This window comes from Tenebrio molitor, chromosome 5 (genome assembly GCF_963966145.1).
Source record: "Tenebrio molitor chromosome 5, icTenMoli1.1, whole genome shotgun sequence".
NCBI classification, from domain to species: Eukaryota; Metazoa; Arthropoda; class Insecta; order Coleoptera; family Tenebrionidae; genus Tenebrio; species Tenebrio molitor.
In genome coordinates, this window is record NC_091050.1 from 19,702,266 (window position 1) to 19,720,423 (window position 18,158).

The 18,158-nt window shown below is 34.9% G+C and overlaps 2 protein-coding genes and 1 long non-coding RNA gene across 3 annotated transcripts; 2 read left to right on the top strand and 1 right to left on the bottom strand.

The window, feature by feature from the left end:
* LOC138131892 (uncharacterized) lies at window positions 1-3,105 on the bottom strand. Its single transcript, XM_069049164.1, has 6 exons — window positions 2,950-3,105; window positions 2,670-2,895; window positions 2,207-2,325; window positions 365-622; window positions 272-310; window positions 1-216 (listed from the first exon to the last, which is right to left on the bottom strand). Exons 1-6 carry the CDS (start codon window positions 2,999-3,001, stop codon window positions 71-73), a joined length of 840 nt encoding a protein of 279 aa, XP_068905265.1. The 5' UTR covers window positions 3,002-3,105; the 3' UTR covers window positions 1-70.
* On the top strand, window positions 630-2,008 carry LOC138131897 (uncharacterized). The gene is made up of 2 exons (XR_011159939.1): window positions 630-1,217; window positions 1,271-2,008. It is a non-coding gene; the product is annotated as an uncharacterized lncRNA (long non-coding RNA).
* Window positions 3,106-5,558: 2,453 nt separating the features above from the next.
* Window positions 5,559-17,579, top strand: LOC138131883 (zinc finger protein 257-like). Its single transcript, XM_069049152.1, has 2 exons — window positions 5,559-5,752; window positions 16,084-17,579. The coding sequence occupies exons 1-2, from the start codon at window positions 5,750-5,752 to the stop codon at window positions 17,449-17,451; spliced, it is 1,371 nt and encodes a 456-aa protein (XP_068905253.1). The 5' UTR covers window positions 5,559-5,749; the 3' UTR covers window positions 17,452-17,579.
* Window positions 17,580-18,158: the final 579 nt, after the last annotated feature.

The window sequence follows — 18,158 nt, forward strand, 5'->3', positions numbered from 1 at the left end:
TATGTTTTGAAGAACATTTTTTATTTAACCACTGAACTAACCCACTAAGATCTACTAACTTTTAACATGTTTACCCTTTAGTACACTTCATCAAAGGTGGAATTACGCATTCACATTTCACCTTTTCAACTTTCCTGCCATAATTGTCTGTAAAATCAGACTTTTCAAACTCTTCACCCACTTTAAATGTCTTCTCGCCAAATTTGCAAGTCTCTTCTGAAAGACAATTTTTTAAATTAACATGTTGAACTAGTTCTGCCACTACGTTTACCTGATTTAGCTTTACCTTTACCGCTTTCACTCCCATCGGCTAAAATAACAAATTAACAGAATTCACGATGTGGGCCACATTCAAAATTCTTACAACAAATCCAACTGTCGGGACAACAAATAACGCTACTGCCTGAGTCTACATCATAGAACGGGGCACAGTGTCTTTGAATTTTTTCTCCATGACGAAGCTGGTTCCCGCATTTTCTTCTCCTACAAAACGGTTCTTCAAATTTACCCTTGAAACCTTTCTGGCAAACACAGTCCAAGCAAGAATTTTCTATGGAGAATCTTTGACCTTCTTGGTACTCTTTATCGTAAACTACACATTTTTCGATCCCATCGAAAGGATCTAATAGTTATTTATGCATTAAGAGCATAATTTTGCATTTTGCTGCTCGCATCGTCATATTGATGCCAGAGGCGCTAGCCGAGGGCATTAAGACGATAAGAGCAGCAAAATGCAATTTATGCTCGTAATGCATACAAAATTTTATGCGCTGCCCTCAAAAATTGAAAAAACCAACACAAAAATTTCCTTGGTATTAATTTAAACAAAGTAGCCAAAGATTGATAATTTTTCCAAACTACCGTAACTACGAAATTTTGTAAACAAGTGGCAGACATTTGCTTTTGTGTGCAAAAGATTTTTCAATTTAGCTGAAAATGGTAAGAAGACTATACAGTACACTGAAGATGTTTGTCTCGCTTACTTTTTTGAAAAATCCAACAACTACAAGTCTTCGAGTTTGTGGAGTTTTTACTCTATGTTAAGAAGCACCTTGCTAGTAAGAAATGGAATAGACATCAGCAAATACTTAAAACTTCAAGCATATTTAAAGTGACAATGTGATACTTACAAACCTAAAATGTCAAAAGTCCTTTCAAAAAGCGAAATTGACAAATTTATTACGGAAGCACCAGATGATACGTATTTAATGATCAAGGTAAATTACTTTGTTGCTTTTATATTTCAATAGTTAATTTGTAATTATTCTAGGTTGCTGTAATCGTAGGAATTGCCGGTGCTTGCAGATCGCAAGAGTTGTGCTTTTTAACAACAAAAGAAATTGAGGATTTGGGCTCTGCGATACTGATAAGACTAACTGAAACGAAAACAAAAGTATCAAGACGGTTTACTATAATACAAAATGAGCAAAATTTCTTAGAACTTTTCCGCAAGTACTTTGTTTTGCGGCCTCCACATACTAAACATAATCGATTCTTCATTTTTTACAAAAATGGGAAATGTTCCACGCAACCCGTAGGCAGAAATACGTTTGGAAACATTCCATCAAAAGTAGCAACATATTTGAACCTTCCCGACCCCAAATCTTATACCGGACATTGTTTGCGTCGCAGTTCCGCTACTTTACTTGCAGATTCTGGTGGACATATTACAGACTTAAACGTCACGGAGGTTGGCGTTCTGGTACAATCGCAGAAGGATATATAGAAGATAATATTCAAAACAAGCTCAAGATAGCCGAAAAAATTCAAGGGAAACGTCAACATGAAAAAACAGTAGTCCCATCAACATCCAGTGCTTTTTCAAATGACTACACTGAAGAACCGGAGGATAAGAAAAGTAAAGGAGTTTCCATTCTTCAGACAAATGCGGAGTTGAACATTCAAAATCGACAGAATCAAATATTTTCAGAAAAAATCAATTTACCTTCGATTGTAATTAATAGTTGTAACAATGCTAAAGTAGAAGTAAATTTTTCGTTTAATTAAATTGTTACTTTATTAAGAAATACGCAATTTCATGTAATAGAATTTTCTTTAGAGCATAAAAATTACGCCAATGCTTTAGAGCAATAAATTACCCTTTTATGCACTCTAATGAGGTAAATAAAACGGCCAAAATTGCTTGGCAGCGCATAAAATATGTTTTATTTATTATGTTGAAATTGGCAGTTTTCTCAATCATTACAGCATATTTGTCCAACGGAACAACACTCTCCTAGACTGTACTTTCTGTAACAACGGTATTTTACCGGAACTCCCAACCATTCCGGACAGTCCAAAATTGCACAAACAAATCCAGTCTTACTAAAATTTGTTGTTGCTATTGCCGTTAATTATTTAGGGATGGTGGTTTCATGTGACTCTGACGATGACGTCTCGAGTTAAAAAACTGTAATATTCACCAAATCAAGGAAGCTACGTTAACTTGAATCTTGTGCTAGCGCCGTTCGTTGTGGATACCGTATTGAATCTGAAACCAGGAGGTTTTGCATTTTCCAACTCTCCATTCCACAATAATGCATTTTAAATAAAAATGACACTTGTGCTAAGACATTATTCAAATCAATTTTCCTTTTGAAAATTTATTTTTTATTGTTTTATAGCTCGAGCTGTCAGAGTCAAATGAAAATACTCTAGCTAGGACATACTTTCCCTCTACTCTACAATGACATCCAGCATTACAAGAAGGACTCGCCAAGGTGCTGTCGACGGCTTCACTATCTTGGTAAGTTTTACCTCGAAAATAACAGTTTGTACGGGACGGTTCTAATCCCTCACAGGAATATTTGCTTGGACAGTCTTTACCATCTTCGTAATGAGGTGTGCATCCAAAATCTTCGTATATTAAAATCCCATCCTTGTCGCATCCTTCTCCTAAAATATTATTCCTACTTAGATATGTAATTATCGATGATTAAATGTTTTCACCTAAAATTGATGCAATTACTGTTGTAAATATAAGACACTCCAATAGTAACATCTTGACGCGTCAACTAATGAATAAGCAACAAATAATGATTCGAGAATACCAGTTTGTTATATTAATACCGGTTCTATCAATAACAGTGGAAGATAAAGAAAAGTTCTTTCTAAAAGGTCGATCATTCGTTGCACTCTGTAATTAAGTTGATAAAACCATAAACAAATTTATACTCAGCGGCACAATTAACCGCCCACCCGCTTTAAATGACTTAGCTTTGTCAAATGTGTGTTTTATGAATCAAATTTTATGGACAAGGAAAAAGCATCAAAGGCGACTTAATAATCAACCTATTGCAATACATAAATGAGATAAAACTCGTGAAAATTGCCTTAAGAAACAAATACGAGTGGTCTGAGGAGAAAATTTCCGACAATTTCGTACCCACGAGTTTGTATTCGGCATGACAATTCACTGAGCGAAGATTGAAAAATTCTATGAAAGAAATACTTGAATAGTCGTTCGTGATTTAAAAAAGATTGTTATTGTACAATTCGTCAATAAATAGTGAACATGTCAAAAAATTTCCGGCGGCAATTTTCACTAGTGAAAATTTCCGCGGCAATTTTTTTAAAACAAGCGTGATTGGTCCGTACTGACCAATTTCGTAAATCTGATTGGTCGAGAGAATGTGAGTTGAATTGTCCTCCGAATACAACTCGTAGTCTAAATTATGTAGACTATTTTTCAAACTGGTTTCACTCATTCAATTGTGCTTGAGAATCTCACTCGTCCTGACGCACTCGTGGATTCATTCCCAAGCACAATTGATAATTCGTGACCAGTTTGGAAAAATAATCGACATAATTTGGACAACTTCATAAATGAAAATTTATGAAGTGTATCAAATTTTGATTTCTCAAGGATTTATCGATCGTGACAATTCAAACAAAATTTGCTCCAGCTTTAAGGAGAAAATATTTTACTGCTTTTTTAGAATTTGCGTTTATAATACGTCTATAAACGTCAGTCAGTAGGAGTCGTTTATGGCTTTATAAAGTACACTGTACTTTAATGAAATCAATATTTTAGTGTATTACACCAAAAAACTCTACTTTTTAACATCTGTTGCAGATGTAGTTGCATCCGTTACCTTGAATTACCAATAAATACGAAATTCCCTAGAATTTGAAAATTTATTTTTTTTTATTTAAAAATTAAAACAAGGGTGCAAAGTCTAAAAAATAACATAAAAAACTGGTTTTATAAGGGTACTACTAAAGGTATAAACTCCCCTACAGGTTGTTTTCTACACCTGGAACTCGTGCGCCAAATCAACCCTTATAAAACTCGTTCTTTAATATACTACTTTAACACATACTTGAAGGGCTAATTTACTTGTGGAATAAAAAAAAAACAAAAACAAACCAAAATGTCTATCCACAATTTTCAGTACATAGTTAAGTATTGTATATGAAATTCGTCCTTGAATATAAAATCATCCGTCACTAATCTTACATACAATAAATCTTCTTGAAACTGGATAGCTTAGGTCAAGTTCGTTGATGTGTTATTAAAATTTGTTTTTATTTTTTAATAAATAAAGTCAACAGTTATGTCATAATCCGCAAAATGCATCAACAGATTTTGAAATGGTATCTTTAATAAATAAATCAAACAAATTAATAACAAGTAAAAAATGTAAACGTTTTATTTCATAAAAACTGGTCAGCACAATGGTGGCTTAAATTGCATTACTTGGATATAAGTTTTGAATTGAGGTAAAAAGGACCTGTAGGATACAACAAAAACAACTATTATCCATTATCAGATGAAAATTTACTGGAATAAAGTAAATTCGAACACAGGGATAACCTAATTTAAAAATGTCATAATTGCTTTGAGTCTTTGACATTTGATTTGACAGAACCTTTAAAAGGGTCCACTATTATAGCTGAAGTGGCAAATCTGTAGCATTCTCATTTTTCACAGCTGGTTTGATGTATGAATCCACAACCTTATTAAAACCGGCCTGTTCAAATGTGTAATTTGAGTGATCCCCGCAGAGCGCTAGTGTACGGGCGCTTTTTGGGGATATTATTCATCTTAAATTTTTGTCACCGAGAGTTTTTCCCGTTCAAATGACAATCAAATTTAAAATCAAAAATACAAAAATACGCTTGTATTCAGTATTGTTTTAGAAAGAAAATATGAACTTACTGTACTCAATCTTAACTCTAAAATCATGTCTAAACATATTTTTCCGCATTTTTATTCTTTAGAAGCGTCCGTACTGTGGCGCCCTCATCGGCGAAAATTGGCTCTTTTTCGGAAACATTTTCGCTATGCTTTTTTAATGAAATGAACAGGCCGGTTATGATACAGCAGGTCGTGTATGAATCTTTTGCTCACAGACAGATTACTTATTATACAGAGATCTACTAGCACATTTACTGCTTACTGACTTTTGCTTCAACTTTTAAGAGGCAAAAATAGATGGCGCAGAAACTCGATACCTCTTTATCTATGAGTCCTCTCATAAGTACACAAAATAAACTACATATATACTTTATTTTATCTATGATACCTCTCGGGACTGAGCGAGTCGGTTATCTATTTTTGTTCTCTATCTATGATATGATATCTAATGACAATGAATAATGACGTTGACGATTCAGACGAAGACGATTGCACTATATTCTCTGAATTGCACGTGAGCACGTGCTTTGTGTTGTGGCTCTCGGTGGCGTCCACGTGATAAATAACTAAACAGAAATACGAACACTCCTTTCCTATCTGATTAAATTAATGGTAAGTACAATGGCGGACAAAAAGTTTCGTCCACAACTGTTACTCCACTCACGTATGCTGTAAAGCAGCCTTTAGGAAGGAGTAACCTCACTTCACATGTTGACATGATTGTGTTAATCAAATTGTGTCTATGTTCTTATGAATGACAGTAATAAATTTCAAATTTTAATTTGCAAACGTCAATCATAATGACAATGGACCTTTACAAATAAGAATGCTCTTTGTCGCACAGTGATGTCACTGCGTAAATGAATTCTGCGTCGTGTGAGACAACAAAGATGTTGACCGTTAGGTAAAATAACTGCGACGAGTTAAACCAATAGAAACCAATGGAAATAAGTGTAGCGATAAACTGTTCTCTCACAATGCGCAGATCTCCTGCGCATATTTTCTCTTATAAATGTAAAGGTCCATAAAAGTTAAACTACACGCAATTTTTGTGAAATGACAGGAAAAGGGTGGACGAAATTTTTGGCCAGAATAGTATGCCGGCCAAAAAATTTTGGCCGTCACTATTTGTCAATTGAAAAAAAAAATGTAATCCATACTTTATTGTCATCATGATTACCGTCTTGATTATGAACGTTATTTTTTGGGTGGTAAATTTCAAAACTCAAAATGATTTTGTCATTTCTACTACATAGAACGTTTACCTCAGGTTTTCTATGTACGATTGCTCTAATTTTGTTCATTCATGTCGGATTTTTGGAATATCTGAGCTTCAAACAGTTTAAATTGATTGTCAAAATGACAAGAATCAAAAGTGGTGTTACGGTTCCTAAAGGTTTATTTACACTTTACTTGAATGTCAAGAAAGTGACGGCCAAAATTTTTTGGCCGCAATAGTACAGTGTGATGTGATCAAGAATGACTGAATCTGTTGGTTACAATGAAATTTGGCAAATTTGAAATTTACAATGAAAGGATCATTTAATAATAGCATAAAAATAACCGACATAACCAAATAGTATATTTCAAACCAAGGTAAGAAAGTGGTTTCTTGCAGACCGCAGGCAAAGATTATAAACCGAGTCGTAGACGAGGTTTGTAAGTGCCTAAGGTCTGCAAGGACACTTTCTTAACAAGGTTTGAATACAATTTTTTTCCCTACCGGCACAACTTTGTTGAAAAAAGTAAAAAAAAAATTGTTATATTCGTGATTAAAACGAAAATTTTGAGAATTGAATAGTAGGCTGTGTTATTTGTTTAATTAACTTGTCATCGCATTTGAAGATTTGAGGTTTGTTCGAAAATTTGATATAAACAGGGTAAAGTAATCTACCTACCTAGCTTATCTGTTTATTTTCCAGATTATATGATTGACCTACCAACTTACTTCATTGAATTGGCTTTCATTTATCAATAACTTATTTCACTTTTGACACTTTTGACATTTGTATTTTGGTACAGTTTTACCATAAACATTTCATGATTAACTTTCTTACCTTAGCGAGAAAGTTGAATTTTCTCACCTCAAATGAGGTATCCACAGCCTACATTTCTAATCGGTAGGGAGAAAAATATTTTTAATGTCGTTTCAAGTTAAAAAATCCGGTCAGTGTCTATTACGAATCAAAAAACACCAGTACTTTTCAATTATTTCATTGCCAACAGACTCAGTCATTGTTGATCGCGCTGTACCATTCTGTTTCACAAAAATTAGGTGTAGGTAAGGTAGTTTAACCTTTATTGTCATTATGATTGACCTTTGCAAATTAAAGTTTGAAATTTGTTATCGATTCACGATGAATGTGGATAAGGGGTGGCTGTGATTTATTTTTATCATGTCTAATTTAATTTGATTCAAAGATTATGGATAGAAAACGGATGTATGCAAGGTGCGTTTTATTGCACTACGCTGAGTATTGGTTGAACTTGAAAGCAATAAAACGTTTGAGACAGCAAAATTCGGGTGTTGGTCAGTAGCGCGCCGCGGTCACTTTACCCTTTGCTAGAAGTTTGACGGCCCCAAAAGGTACAGGACACTTGCGCGCAAATGAGGGATTAAGATAATAAAATACAGCTATACCGTTAAACAGGTAGGACTACTTATTGCCCTTTGCATTGCACATGTTTCTTTTCATTTTGCTATTCTTAGTAAAATCTGTAGGTAAAGTCGGGTTGTTTTGTGGAATTCTGAAATTTGAGAAAATCTTCAGGGGGTGGATAAATACAATAAATAAAATTCGAAATATGTATAGGGAGCGTTACAAATATGTAACCAATTTAATTAAGTTCTACATGTAAGAATAATGCTATCTACCGATTTGATTTTGTAAAAAGTGTTTGTTACCAATATAGCAAGACATAATATAAATATTTCCCCTAACATTTCAGTGTTTTATATAAATCTGTTACCTAGGTGCGATTCGCAGGTAAACTGACCGCCGCGCGCTACTGACCAAAAGCCTATTACTACTTGGCGCGCAACTGTCCTGTAGGATTAAGCCCACCCGTAGATTTTTCTGACCGCGGCCGCAAGTGACCCATGCCCCAAAATTCAGAATACCGTTGTTGCCACAGGCAACCCTTGTCAACAATCATGTCAAGTTTGAAAATAATTGCCATCCGTGATTCCGCACACCTAACATACCGGAAAAAGAAATAGCAACTTGGATCACCTTCCAGTTATTTACAAAAAAAAATGTGATGAAAAGTAAAAAAATAAATATAATTCATTATATATAGATGCTGATATAGCTCAATCTTGCAGCAAACCAGTCAATACACCACAAACCACCCCCTCTGTGTACGTATTGTGTGGTGTGGAAGTAATCCACGTGTAATCTGTGCGGTACACGTAACCACACTTTCATCACATCCACAATCAGATGTTTTTCTCTCCACCTAAAACTGACTTTTCAAGAATCATCGATCGAAAAGTGCGCGTGGACTGAAAAGTTCCGTGCAATAAAACGCCAATTCCATCAAAACTCAGCTCAGTTTGTTGTCAATAAAACGCACCTGATGTTTTCCATTAGTATTAGTTATTCAGAAAACTCCCGTGACATTTGCTGTCATTTGCAATTTTAAATGTAAATTTTTTATTTTATTTCATATAGTCTGTTTCAATTCTAAATTTCCACCACCTGTTGAATTATGCTGGCAAAATAAAAAAAAAATTAATTTGGTTTTTTTTTTTTTAAATTGCCATTCCCGTTTTTTGCCATACGGCTTTTACGGTACCTTTCGGTCGGCCGTTTTTTCAATTCATTTTCCTTGTTCCTTTGCCTATCCTTTCTTCAGGTGATGCGACGGGGCTCCGGGGCACTTTCCCCGGCCACCCACGCCCATTCCACCTCACATTCACAGACATAATATCTATTCACTTTGATTGTGACCAGAACGAAAAACATAGTAGGCGCTGTTTAGCTGTGTGCTGCATACGTTTTACACTAAATATTTGTGTGGTGTGAACATGATATGAAAATGTCAGAATTGTCAAAACTTGACCATGGTAAAGCAATGATTTTAATGTATTTATCAATATTAATAACGGAAATCAATATTTGAAGTAGGAGAAACTAAAAACGTCTGTCTGATTTTGTGATCACGTCTGTTGAAAAGTGGGGTTATATCCAGGTACAGATTATTTAACGTAAAAACTTCGAAATAACCTCATGCAATTCTCGATATTAATGAAGAACGAAGGAAATGGTCATTTGGCAGTAAGATAAGGGCGAAAAATGCCTGGGGATTACCTACTAAAGGTAATCAAAACTTTCAATTAGCATTGATTAATACAAATATTTTCAGATAAAAACTAATCAGGCAGAAAGTTCAAAAAAATGATTTACAGGGGATGAAAAGGCAGAAGGTATCAAACTACAACACTTACTAGCCAAAATGTACAACAAAAAAGCACAAATAGAGTTAACTTTATTGGTGATGTTCGTCTTTGTGAGTTGTTTTCCCGTTGGCTTCAATAAATGTCTCGAAACAAGTCAATATTAACCGTTTGGTTCCAACTTTGAGAAGACGACGTGGCATTTTCTATTTGAATTCTAAAATTTTGTACCAAAACTCAATTTTATAGATATGCGCACAGTGTACGTCGAAAAACGTTTGCGCAAGTCGTTCTCCGTTCTGTCTTCTGTGAGCGTGACGTTTCTGTCAAAATGGCGCCTCCGAGAGTTGCCAACTGCGACTGGATTTAGTGTTATCTAAAATTCCCTATCAACAACCTAGCAACTGAAAAGTTACTAGGGAGTGGTCACAATCAAAATGAATACACAACAACATTTATACACCCATGGCCGCCCTTCCCGACGGGACTCGAATCCGTGCTGACCTCGCGGTGGTGGCCGAAAGAGTGTTGATTCTTCCTTCCACCACCCTACCGTCAGCCCCGAGGAGACATACACACACATCCATGGCCCGGCGGAGGAGGTTCCTTCCTTTGAAAAAATCCTCCCCCTTCGGTGGGATTCGAACCCACTAGCATCGGGACCGCGACCTCGGAGTACTTTCTCCGACAGCCATGCGGCCACCGAGCCACCTCTAATTTGGGGATTGTTATAACCAAAGTTGGCAATGTAATTATTTTATAAACATAATTCGAAAACAACGTAATTTACTTGACGCTAAAATGAAAAATGGTCTAGTAAAGTGTTTCGAAGAGACAAAAACGTTGGCACCGTTCTTTTCCTTTATTCTAAAATCTTGAGTTATAAAATCGACACAGAGAATGATAATTGATAACCGCACAAATACAACCTGACGCAAACAATGTTGCCGGTTGTATTTCTAACGTAGAATGCAGTGTTGGTGGAAATTTAGAATTGAGACAGACTTTAAGTAGGTACTAACCACCTAATATTTTAATTGACTGTACATAGGACCTAATCATCCTTTTACTGACCCAAATTTCAAAAGATTGTCATTAATTATACAGGGTGTTTTCGAATTTAAGGCGTTCCTTTTAACATGTGACAGTATACATTGTTGTAAAGAGTTTTAACCAAAATCACCTTAATGAAAATTCAAATGAGCATGGACCTTAATCCAAAATACTGTCAGAGTTGTCATCTAATTAGTCGGAATGGCTTTATCATTACGAAGATAATGAGCTCACAGATATGTTGCTAATGTATGGGCAATGTTGTCACCAGACTTAGGACAGAATAGTCCCGGGCAAGTCGACCAGTACAACTTTGCGTAATACCCCGCTCACATATAAACACGATTCAGCTGGTTCGCTTTAAATAACAGGGAACCAGCTGAATCGTGTTTAGGTGCGAGCGAGGGATTACGCAAAGTTGTACTGGTCGATTGTCGGGTACTATTTTGTCCTAACACTGGTTATCACACTATCAGAATGCAGCTGCAGCGTCCAGAGAGTACGCAGAACGATTTCCACACCATCCTGGGCCACGTCAGTTATTAATCTAAACTCTGTCCACTCATAGATTGCTTGATATAAATGTTACTAAAAATGTTCAATCTACGCTACAACAAATAGATCCGGCGCGAAATTTAAAAAAATGGAAAGAGTAGGTTTACACGTGCATGTTTACACTTAGGAAAGACGAAAGAAAACTTCAGTATAGTAGGTGTAATATATTAGGTTTTATTAATACAGGGTATTTCACGAATGATAATGTGCCCGACGGAATTAAAAATGCAACCCACAATACATTTTCGAATTTCCGAAAAAAGCTGGCTACTGAAATTAAAATATCCAGTTTTTTTCGGAAATGGCTAAACACCAACAAGAGATTATTTAATAGGTATTGTATCATTTTAGATGTTTGTAATGTCACTTAAAGTGTTCATTATACTAGATTCTTGAGGCACGCACTCACTTCACAAATTCAAAAAAATCAACAAAAAATAATAACTTTTAAAACCAGAGAAACGCAAAACAAAGCTCTAAAGATGAAAAACCGCAAATCTAAATGCTTAAACTACTTGACAGCATTGACAAGTTCAACTTTGAACTGTCATATAATTTATTTTTCGCCTGGGTTTCATAACAACCAATGAGAATCAGTGACGCGAATGTTTCAAGATATTACCAACGCAATCTATGATATTTTGTTAATATTCTATTGTTGTGGTGTGGGGATTTTGTTATCTAAGGATATTTAAAAAACGGAATTCTATCAGTGGACGTAGTCTAGTACAGGGAAGAAATAGACAGGACCGGACTCAAAATTTTAGAAAACAATAAAAACATATAATACAACCGACAACGTCGCCAACTTTTGTTTTTAGTGTGTCTGCAAGTGTCAGAAAAAAGTGGGGTTATGAAAGACAACTGTTGAAGAGTCGTTTTGGTCGTAGTTTATCGTATTTTTTATTCTCATTTTATTATTTCACTCAAAAGGGATGATATGGTAGCTACCACCTTTTTGTACATAATAATTATTTTGTGTTACGTAAATAAAGCCAACAGTTCAATGTCAAATTATTGCGGGAGGGAGGACCAACCCAAAAAAATGAAACTTATTCTAGGGATTTCTTTTTTTCTGCCAACATAGTTCAACAGGTGGTGGATTTTTGATTTTGAAACAGATTATAGACTACGTCCACTGATAGAATGCACTTTTTTAAATATCCGTAGATAACAAAAGTCCCCAAACCATAACATTAAAATATTAACAAAGTATCATAGATTGTGTTGGTAGCATCTTGAAACATTCGCACCACTGATTCTCATTGGTTCTTATGAAACCCAGGCGAAAAATAAATTATATGACATTTTAAATTAGAAATTGTCAGTGCTGTCAAGTGATTTCAGCATTTAGATTTGTGATTTTTCATCTTTAGAGCTTTGTTTTGCGTTCCTCTGGTTTTAAAAGTTATTAGTTTTGATCATGTTGCTGTTTTGATCTCCTCCGTTGCGATTTTTGTTGATTTTTTTGAATTTGTGAAGTGAGCGCGTGCCTCAAGAATCTAGCATAATGAACACTTTAAGTGACATTACAAACATCGAAAATGATACAGAGGTAATTTTTGTTCATGCATTAAATATTAAATAATCTCTTGTTTGTTTTAGCCATTTCCGAAAAAAGCTGCTTTTCAGTAAGCAGCTTTGTTCGGAAATTATCACTCGTGAAATACCCTGTATTAATAAAACCTAATACATTATCCCTGCTATACTGAAGTTTTCTTTCGTCTTTCCTAAGTGCAAACATGCAGAATAATAATAAAACATCATGTGTAAACCTGTTCTTTCATTTTTTTAAATTTCGCGCCGGATCTATTTGTTGTAGCGTAGAGTGAACACTTTTAGTAACATTTATGTCAAGCAATTTATCAGTGGACAGAGTTTACAATCAATTATCTCCGTTAATATGTACAAACGTTTTACTAAAAAGATTTAGTAGGCTAAAATTCTTGAGAATAATGTAGTGTACTTCGTGTTACAAGGAACGCCTCAACTTCGAAAACACCCTGTATAGGTATATCATTTTGGGATGCTCTAAATGTCAAAAATGTCAGGAGTTTTGCGAATGGCGTATACCTTTAGGCCGTGCCAAACCCAAATAACTACCACCTGTTGAATTAAGTTGGTGAAAACAAAATTACACTAAGTGTACTCGTATAATGGCAATTTGAATATTACTATAGTTCATTTTTAAATGCCGTAGAAAATGTCAGGCAATCCAATATACAGTAATCAAGGCTGCCTAGATACCTTAAATTCATTTATAATTGATATGGATCCACGATGCCGCTAAAAATTCTGTTTCTCAAAATCTCCGCCATTCTGACAAGGTTTTGACATTCGATAAAAAATTTAATTGAAATGAGAAAACGTGTTTAATAATGTGTTTAATCTAGAATTCATGAATAAAAAAGCAGTAAGTTAGTAAATAGAAACAATAATTAACGATAACTCAGACATATTATAGATTTAAAAAATCAACTCTCATCTTCGAATTCTTCCGGTTAATCCGAATCGTTTTCACATTTTCCAAGGTGTATAATCAGTGGTTCCACGGTCACTTCAATACGCACATCAAATTCCCACATCTGCTCTTCTTTAGTTTAATCGTATCCCCAACCTTAAGTTCCGCATGTTCATCATCATCATCATCAGTGGCGGCTCCTCCGAGGTGGCAACGGAGGCAGTGCCTCCCCAAATAAAATTAAATAAAAAGAAAATAAAAAATATAATACTTAATTAAATATTATATTAAATCATATTATTTATGAAGATATTTGCTTATAAATGATAATTATTCTCTTAAAAATGTGTTACAAGAAGATTTTAGCGGTTAGCATTTGTTGCTTTTGTCGGCCGGAGGCAGAGTTTAATTTAGCGCAGCATTGTTCGCCGCTAAGCGGACGAAAATGCATGGAAATGCGCCTAACTAGCATCGACGCTCTCGGAATAAATCGTTTTGTGTCCGAGAAATGACTTCGGCCGGAGGCTTGCCTTGTTTACAGACGTCACGATTCATGTACATATGACTACGATATGACCATTGCGGGAACGAACGCTGTTGGATCTCGAACTGTAGCCGAGCTCTAACGAGTCTTGACTCTTGACCACGCACCGGTGGTCGTTTACAAGTGTAGATTGTAGGTGCTCGTTTGTTTTTGTTTTGGATTTGGAGTGGTGTTATTGGTCCCTGGTCAAAAGTCCGTGTTTTATTTATTTTTATATTGTTTAATAAAATGAAGAAAGATATGGAAATTAAAGAAATTGCGAAGATGTTATTGATTAATTGTTAAATCATCCATTTAATTAATTGTCTTACGACAAATTGTAAAAAGTCAAGATCAGCCACAACCAAATTTAACCGGCCTTATATGTGTAAGTGGAAAGCAGAAACGGTAATTTAACACTACGTGGTTACGTGGTATCAGAAATGCACACGACTAGTCGGAAGTGTGAACAAAAATTTGTTGTTTTGTTGGCCTTGCATGCTATTTGCTGTTGAAACAGAAAACACGGTTTAGTCGCGTTTAAGATTTAATGATCTTAAAAATATTGCCCTTTGTATCGAACGACACCAAAAATCAAAATACAACATATATTATGTACAGTCGCGAGCAATAAATTTTGGTCGCCAAGGTCATTCTTTGACGCAATTGAAAATGCTCAATTGTAAAACAGTTGTAAATGTCATAACCTATCATGTTGTTTGACATTAATTGTCATTTTGTTCTCATTTTTTTGACATGGGCATAATTAGGCAGGGAAATTTTTTAAATTTGTGATAATCTAACCAAATTTTGAAATAACATTGACGACCAAAATTTATTGCTCGCGACAGTAGGTTCATATCTTCTACAAAAAAGAAGATTGAATATTTTTACCTGATATTTTTACTTAACAACATATGTACTGGTAAGTATTTTGGGGCACCCGGTATAGTATATTTAAAAAAATTATTATTATGGTGTATTTATTATTACTATGTTTGTTCAAGTTTGCCTCCTCAACAATAAAACCCACGAGCCGCCACTGATCATCATAGACACGTTTGTAAATGTTCAAAATCATGTTTTTTCGAATACGGATAAGGGCGACTTACTTTTTCGTTGAACATAAATTGTTCTGTGCAGCCCATCGATAATCAAGTATAAAAACCCTTGACCAAACTAGCCTTTAAATTAATACCTAACTGACAGTGACATGAATTGACATTAATGCATTTATTACAAAATTGAAATAGGAATCTAGTGAACTATTGAAAGTGTATATTTGGCTGCCTGACTTTTTCTACAGCATTAAAAAATGAACTGTAGCATGCTAGACCAATCAAATCGAAGTACACAACGTTGCCGGTGGATTTTCTGGGTAGAATGCAGTATTGGTGGTTATTTGGTTTTTGCAAAGACTAGATACCGAGTGACTATAAATGATTGAAGGAAAATAGTGGATTGGCAACACTGATGCAGTTGGTAGTGCAAGTCTTCTCGTGCATCATCAGTCAATCATTCCTATTTAGGTTAGGTTAAGTCACGAAGTACATTGTCGATTTAGATTTTTTTGACGTTTGTTTTAATTTTAAAAATTGCCTGTGTCATGCCAACGATGTTGCCAACTAAAGATTTCAAATGTGTTACCAACCTAACAAAATAATTTTCAATCATTTATAGTCACTCGGTATATGTTACACACTTAGCATTAATAATATTCAAGGTCGAATTTCAGAAGCATCATACTTAAATTATAATTCAACTCGAAGTTTCTATTAGGAAATTTATTTGTTCTGTAGCTACCACCAACAATGTTACTCGATTACAAATTAATTTGATCATCCGATAGTGCAATAGATTAAGCAAATCAAAATTTAGATAAGACAAGAACTTGTGCATTTTGCAAGTATTTTGAGTAGTTTCTTGCATTGAAATGAAATTAAATTTTTCAGATCAAAATGTCAAATTTGGAAAATAGCGAGAGTATCTCGAAATGTGGCCACGGAAAGATTCACAATTCCCAGAGATGTGCTTACGTGACCAAATCACGTTTCAACATGGTGACTAACACGAAACGTCTCCAGTTGCCACTAGAATCATCCAGATCCGAAAGAAACGATTTGGAAAAGTACTACTGCAAGGACTGCAATTTTGAAACCGATCTTGTTGTAATCTTAAAGCAACATCTCAAGGAATATCACAGAAAGGACACTGGTTGTGTGCAAGATCAACCAAAAAGTGACACTGTAGTGAAAAGCTATATTTGTCAAAAGTGCTCGTTTGAAACATATTCTGTTTTACTATGGATCAAACACTTGGAAAATTCATGTTTTGATGTAGAAGATGCAATCCATAATTGTGATAAATGCGAATTTAAAAAGAGACGAAACGGCTGCCTAAAACAACATAAAAAAGAGCATCTGTCCGCAGTTGCTGTTCAGTGTTATAACTGTGATAAATGCAAATACAAAACGAAATATAACGGCCACCTTAAACAACATAAGGCAATTCATCTCTCAGCAAATGCCATTCAGTGGTATAATTGTGATAAGTGCGAATTTAAAACGAAACAAAACCGCTACCTAACAGAGCATAAGAAAAATCATCTGTCAGCAGATGCTGTTAAATGGTATAGTTGTGATAAGTGCGAATTTAAGACAAAACGAAATTACCACTTAAAACAACATAAGATAATTCATCTCTCAGCAGATGCTGTCCAGTGGTATAGATGTGATAAATGCGAATTTAAGACGATACGGAGCTACCACTTAAAACGACATAAGTTAGTTCATCTTTCAGCAGATGCTGTTCAGTGGTATAGCTGTGATAAATGCGAATATAAGACGAAGACAAAGACCAACCTTAAACAGCATCAGATAACTCATCTGTCAGCAGATACTGTTAGCTGTGATAAGTGCGAATTTAAAACGAAAGCATACAGCTATCTAAAAGTACATAAGAAAATTCATCTCTCACCAGATGCGGTCAAGTGGTATAGCTGCGATAAGTGCGAATACAAAACGAAATATAGGGGAAACATAAAAGAGCATAACATAACTAACCATCTCTCAACAGATGCCAGCCAGTGGTATAGCTGTGATGAGTGCGAATTTAAATCGAGACGGAAGTACCACTTAAAACGCCATAAGACAGTTGTTCATCCTTCAGCTGATGCTGTTCAATGGTATAGCTGTGACAAGTGCGAATTTAAGACGAAACGGAACGCCCACTTAAAACGACATAAACGTCTGGTTTGTCGAAAACCAAGAGAACTACCTAAAACATCGTTGAAGAAAGCTTCAAATAAGAACTGTTCGTAGTATTTCCAAACAATATAGATCGGTGTCAGGTGGTTTCAGTATGACGAATGTAATTTCAATACAAAGGACAGAAACAATTTAAAATTGTCCACAATATCCAACATAAATCTAATAAAGAAATAAAATTATTTTAGTGTTTCATTCGAGGAGAAAAGGTTATCTTAAACAAAAGGTCCTATCGGTGGACATAAAAAACTGGGACAAACATCAAATTTGTATAAAGTCAAAAATCCCAAATATAATATACAGGCTGTTTGATAAAAAACGCCTCAACCCATAACTTTCTTATTTATTATCCGATTTCAATGAACAAAATACCCAAAGATATGGTTTTTCATGCGCTACGAAGCAGCCATAAAATATTTTTTTTTTGGCGTTATTGTCAGTAGCTAACGATAGTCAACTTTTTTTTTTAAATGGACACATGTAGTTTTTTAGACTTAGTCTGGTGAAATATTTTTTTCTGAATCTAATGATGTATTAAAAGTTATCGTTTGATCCATAGCTGACTGAATTTTCGAATGTGCCGTGAAAAACAATTGGAATACAAATAGCAACAAATGTCAAGTGTGAGTTTGAAAATTTTCAGGTGCAATCTTGAAGAGTTTTATTATTATTTTCTTGGAAAACATGAATAATAACTATCCCACCTCCACCCGGCGACACGGCAATTTTGCCGGAGTACATACACTATTACGGATATCACT

Coding starts and splice junctions, on each gene's coding strand:
- LOC138131892 (XM_069049164.1), bottom strand. CDS start 3,001: ATGTTACTATTGGAGTGTCTTATATTTACAACAGTAATTGCATCAATT. Junction 311..364: donor TCCCGACAGTTGGATTTGTT/GTAAGAATTTTG, acceptor TTGTTATTTTAG/CCGATGGGAGTGAAAGCGGT. Junction 217..271: donor TAAAGGTAAAGCTAAATCAG/GTAAACGTAGTG, acceptor ATTGTCTTTCAG/AAGAGACTTGCAAATTTGGC.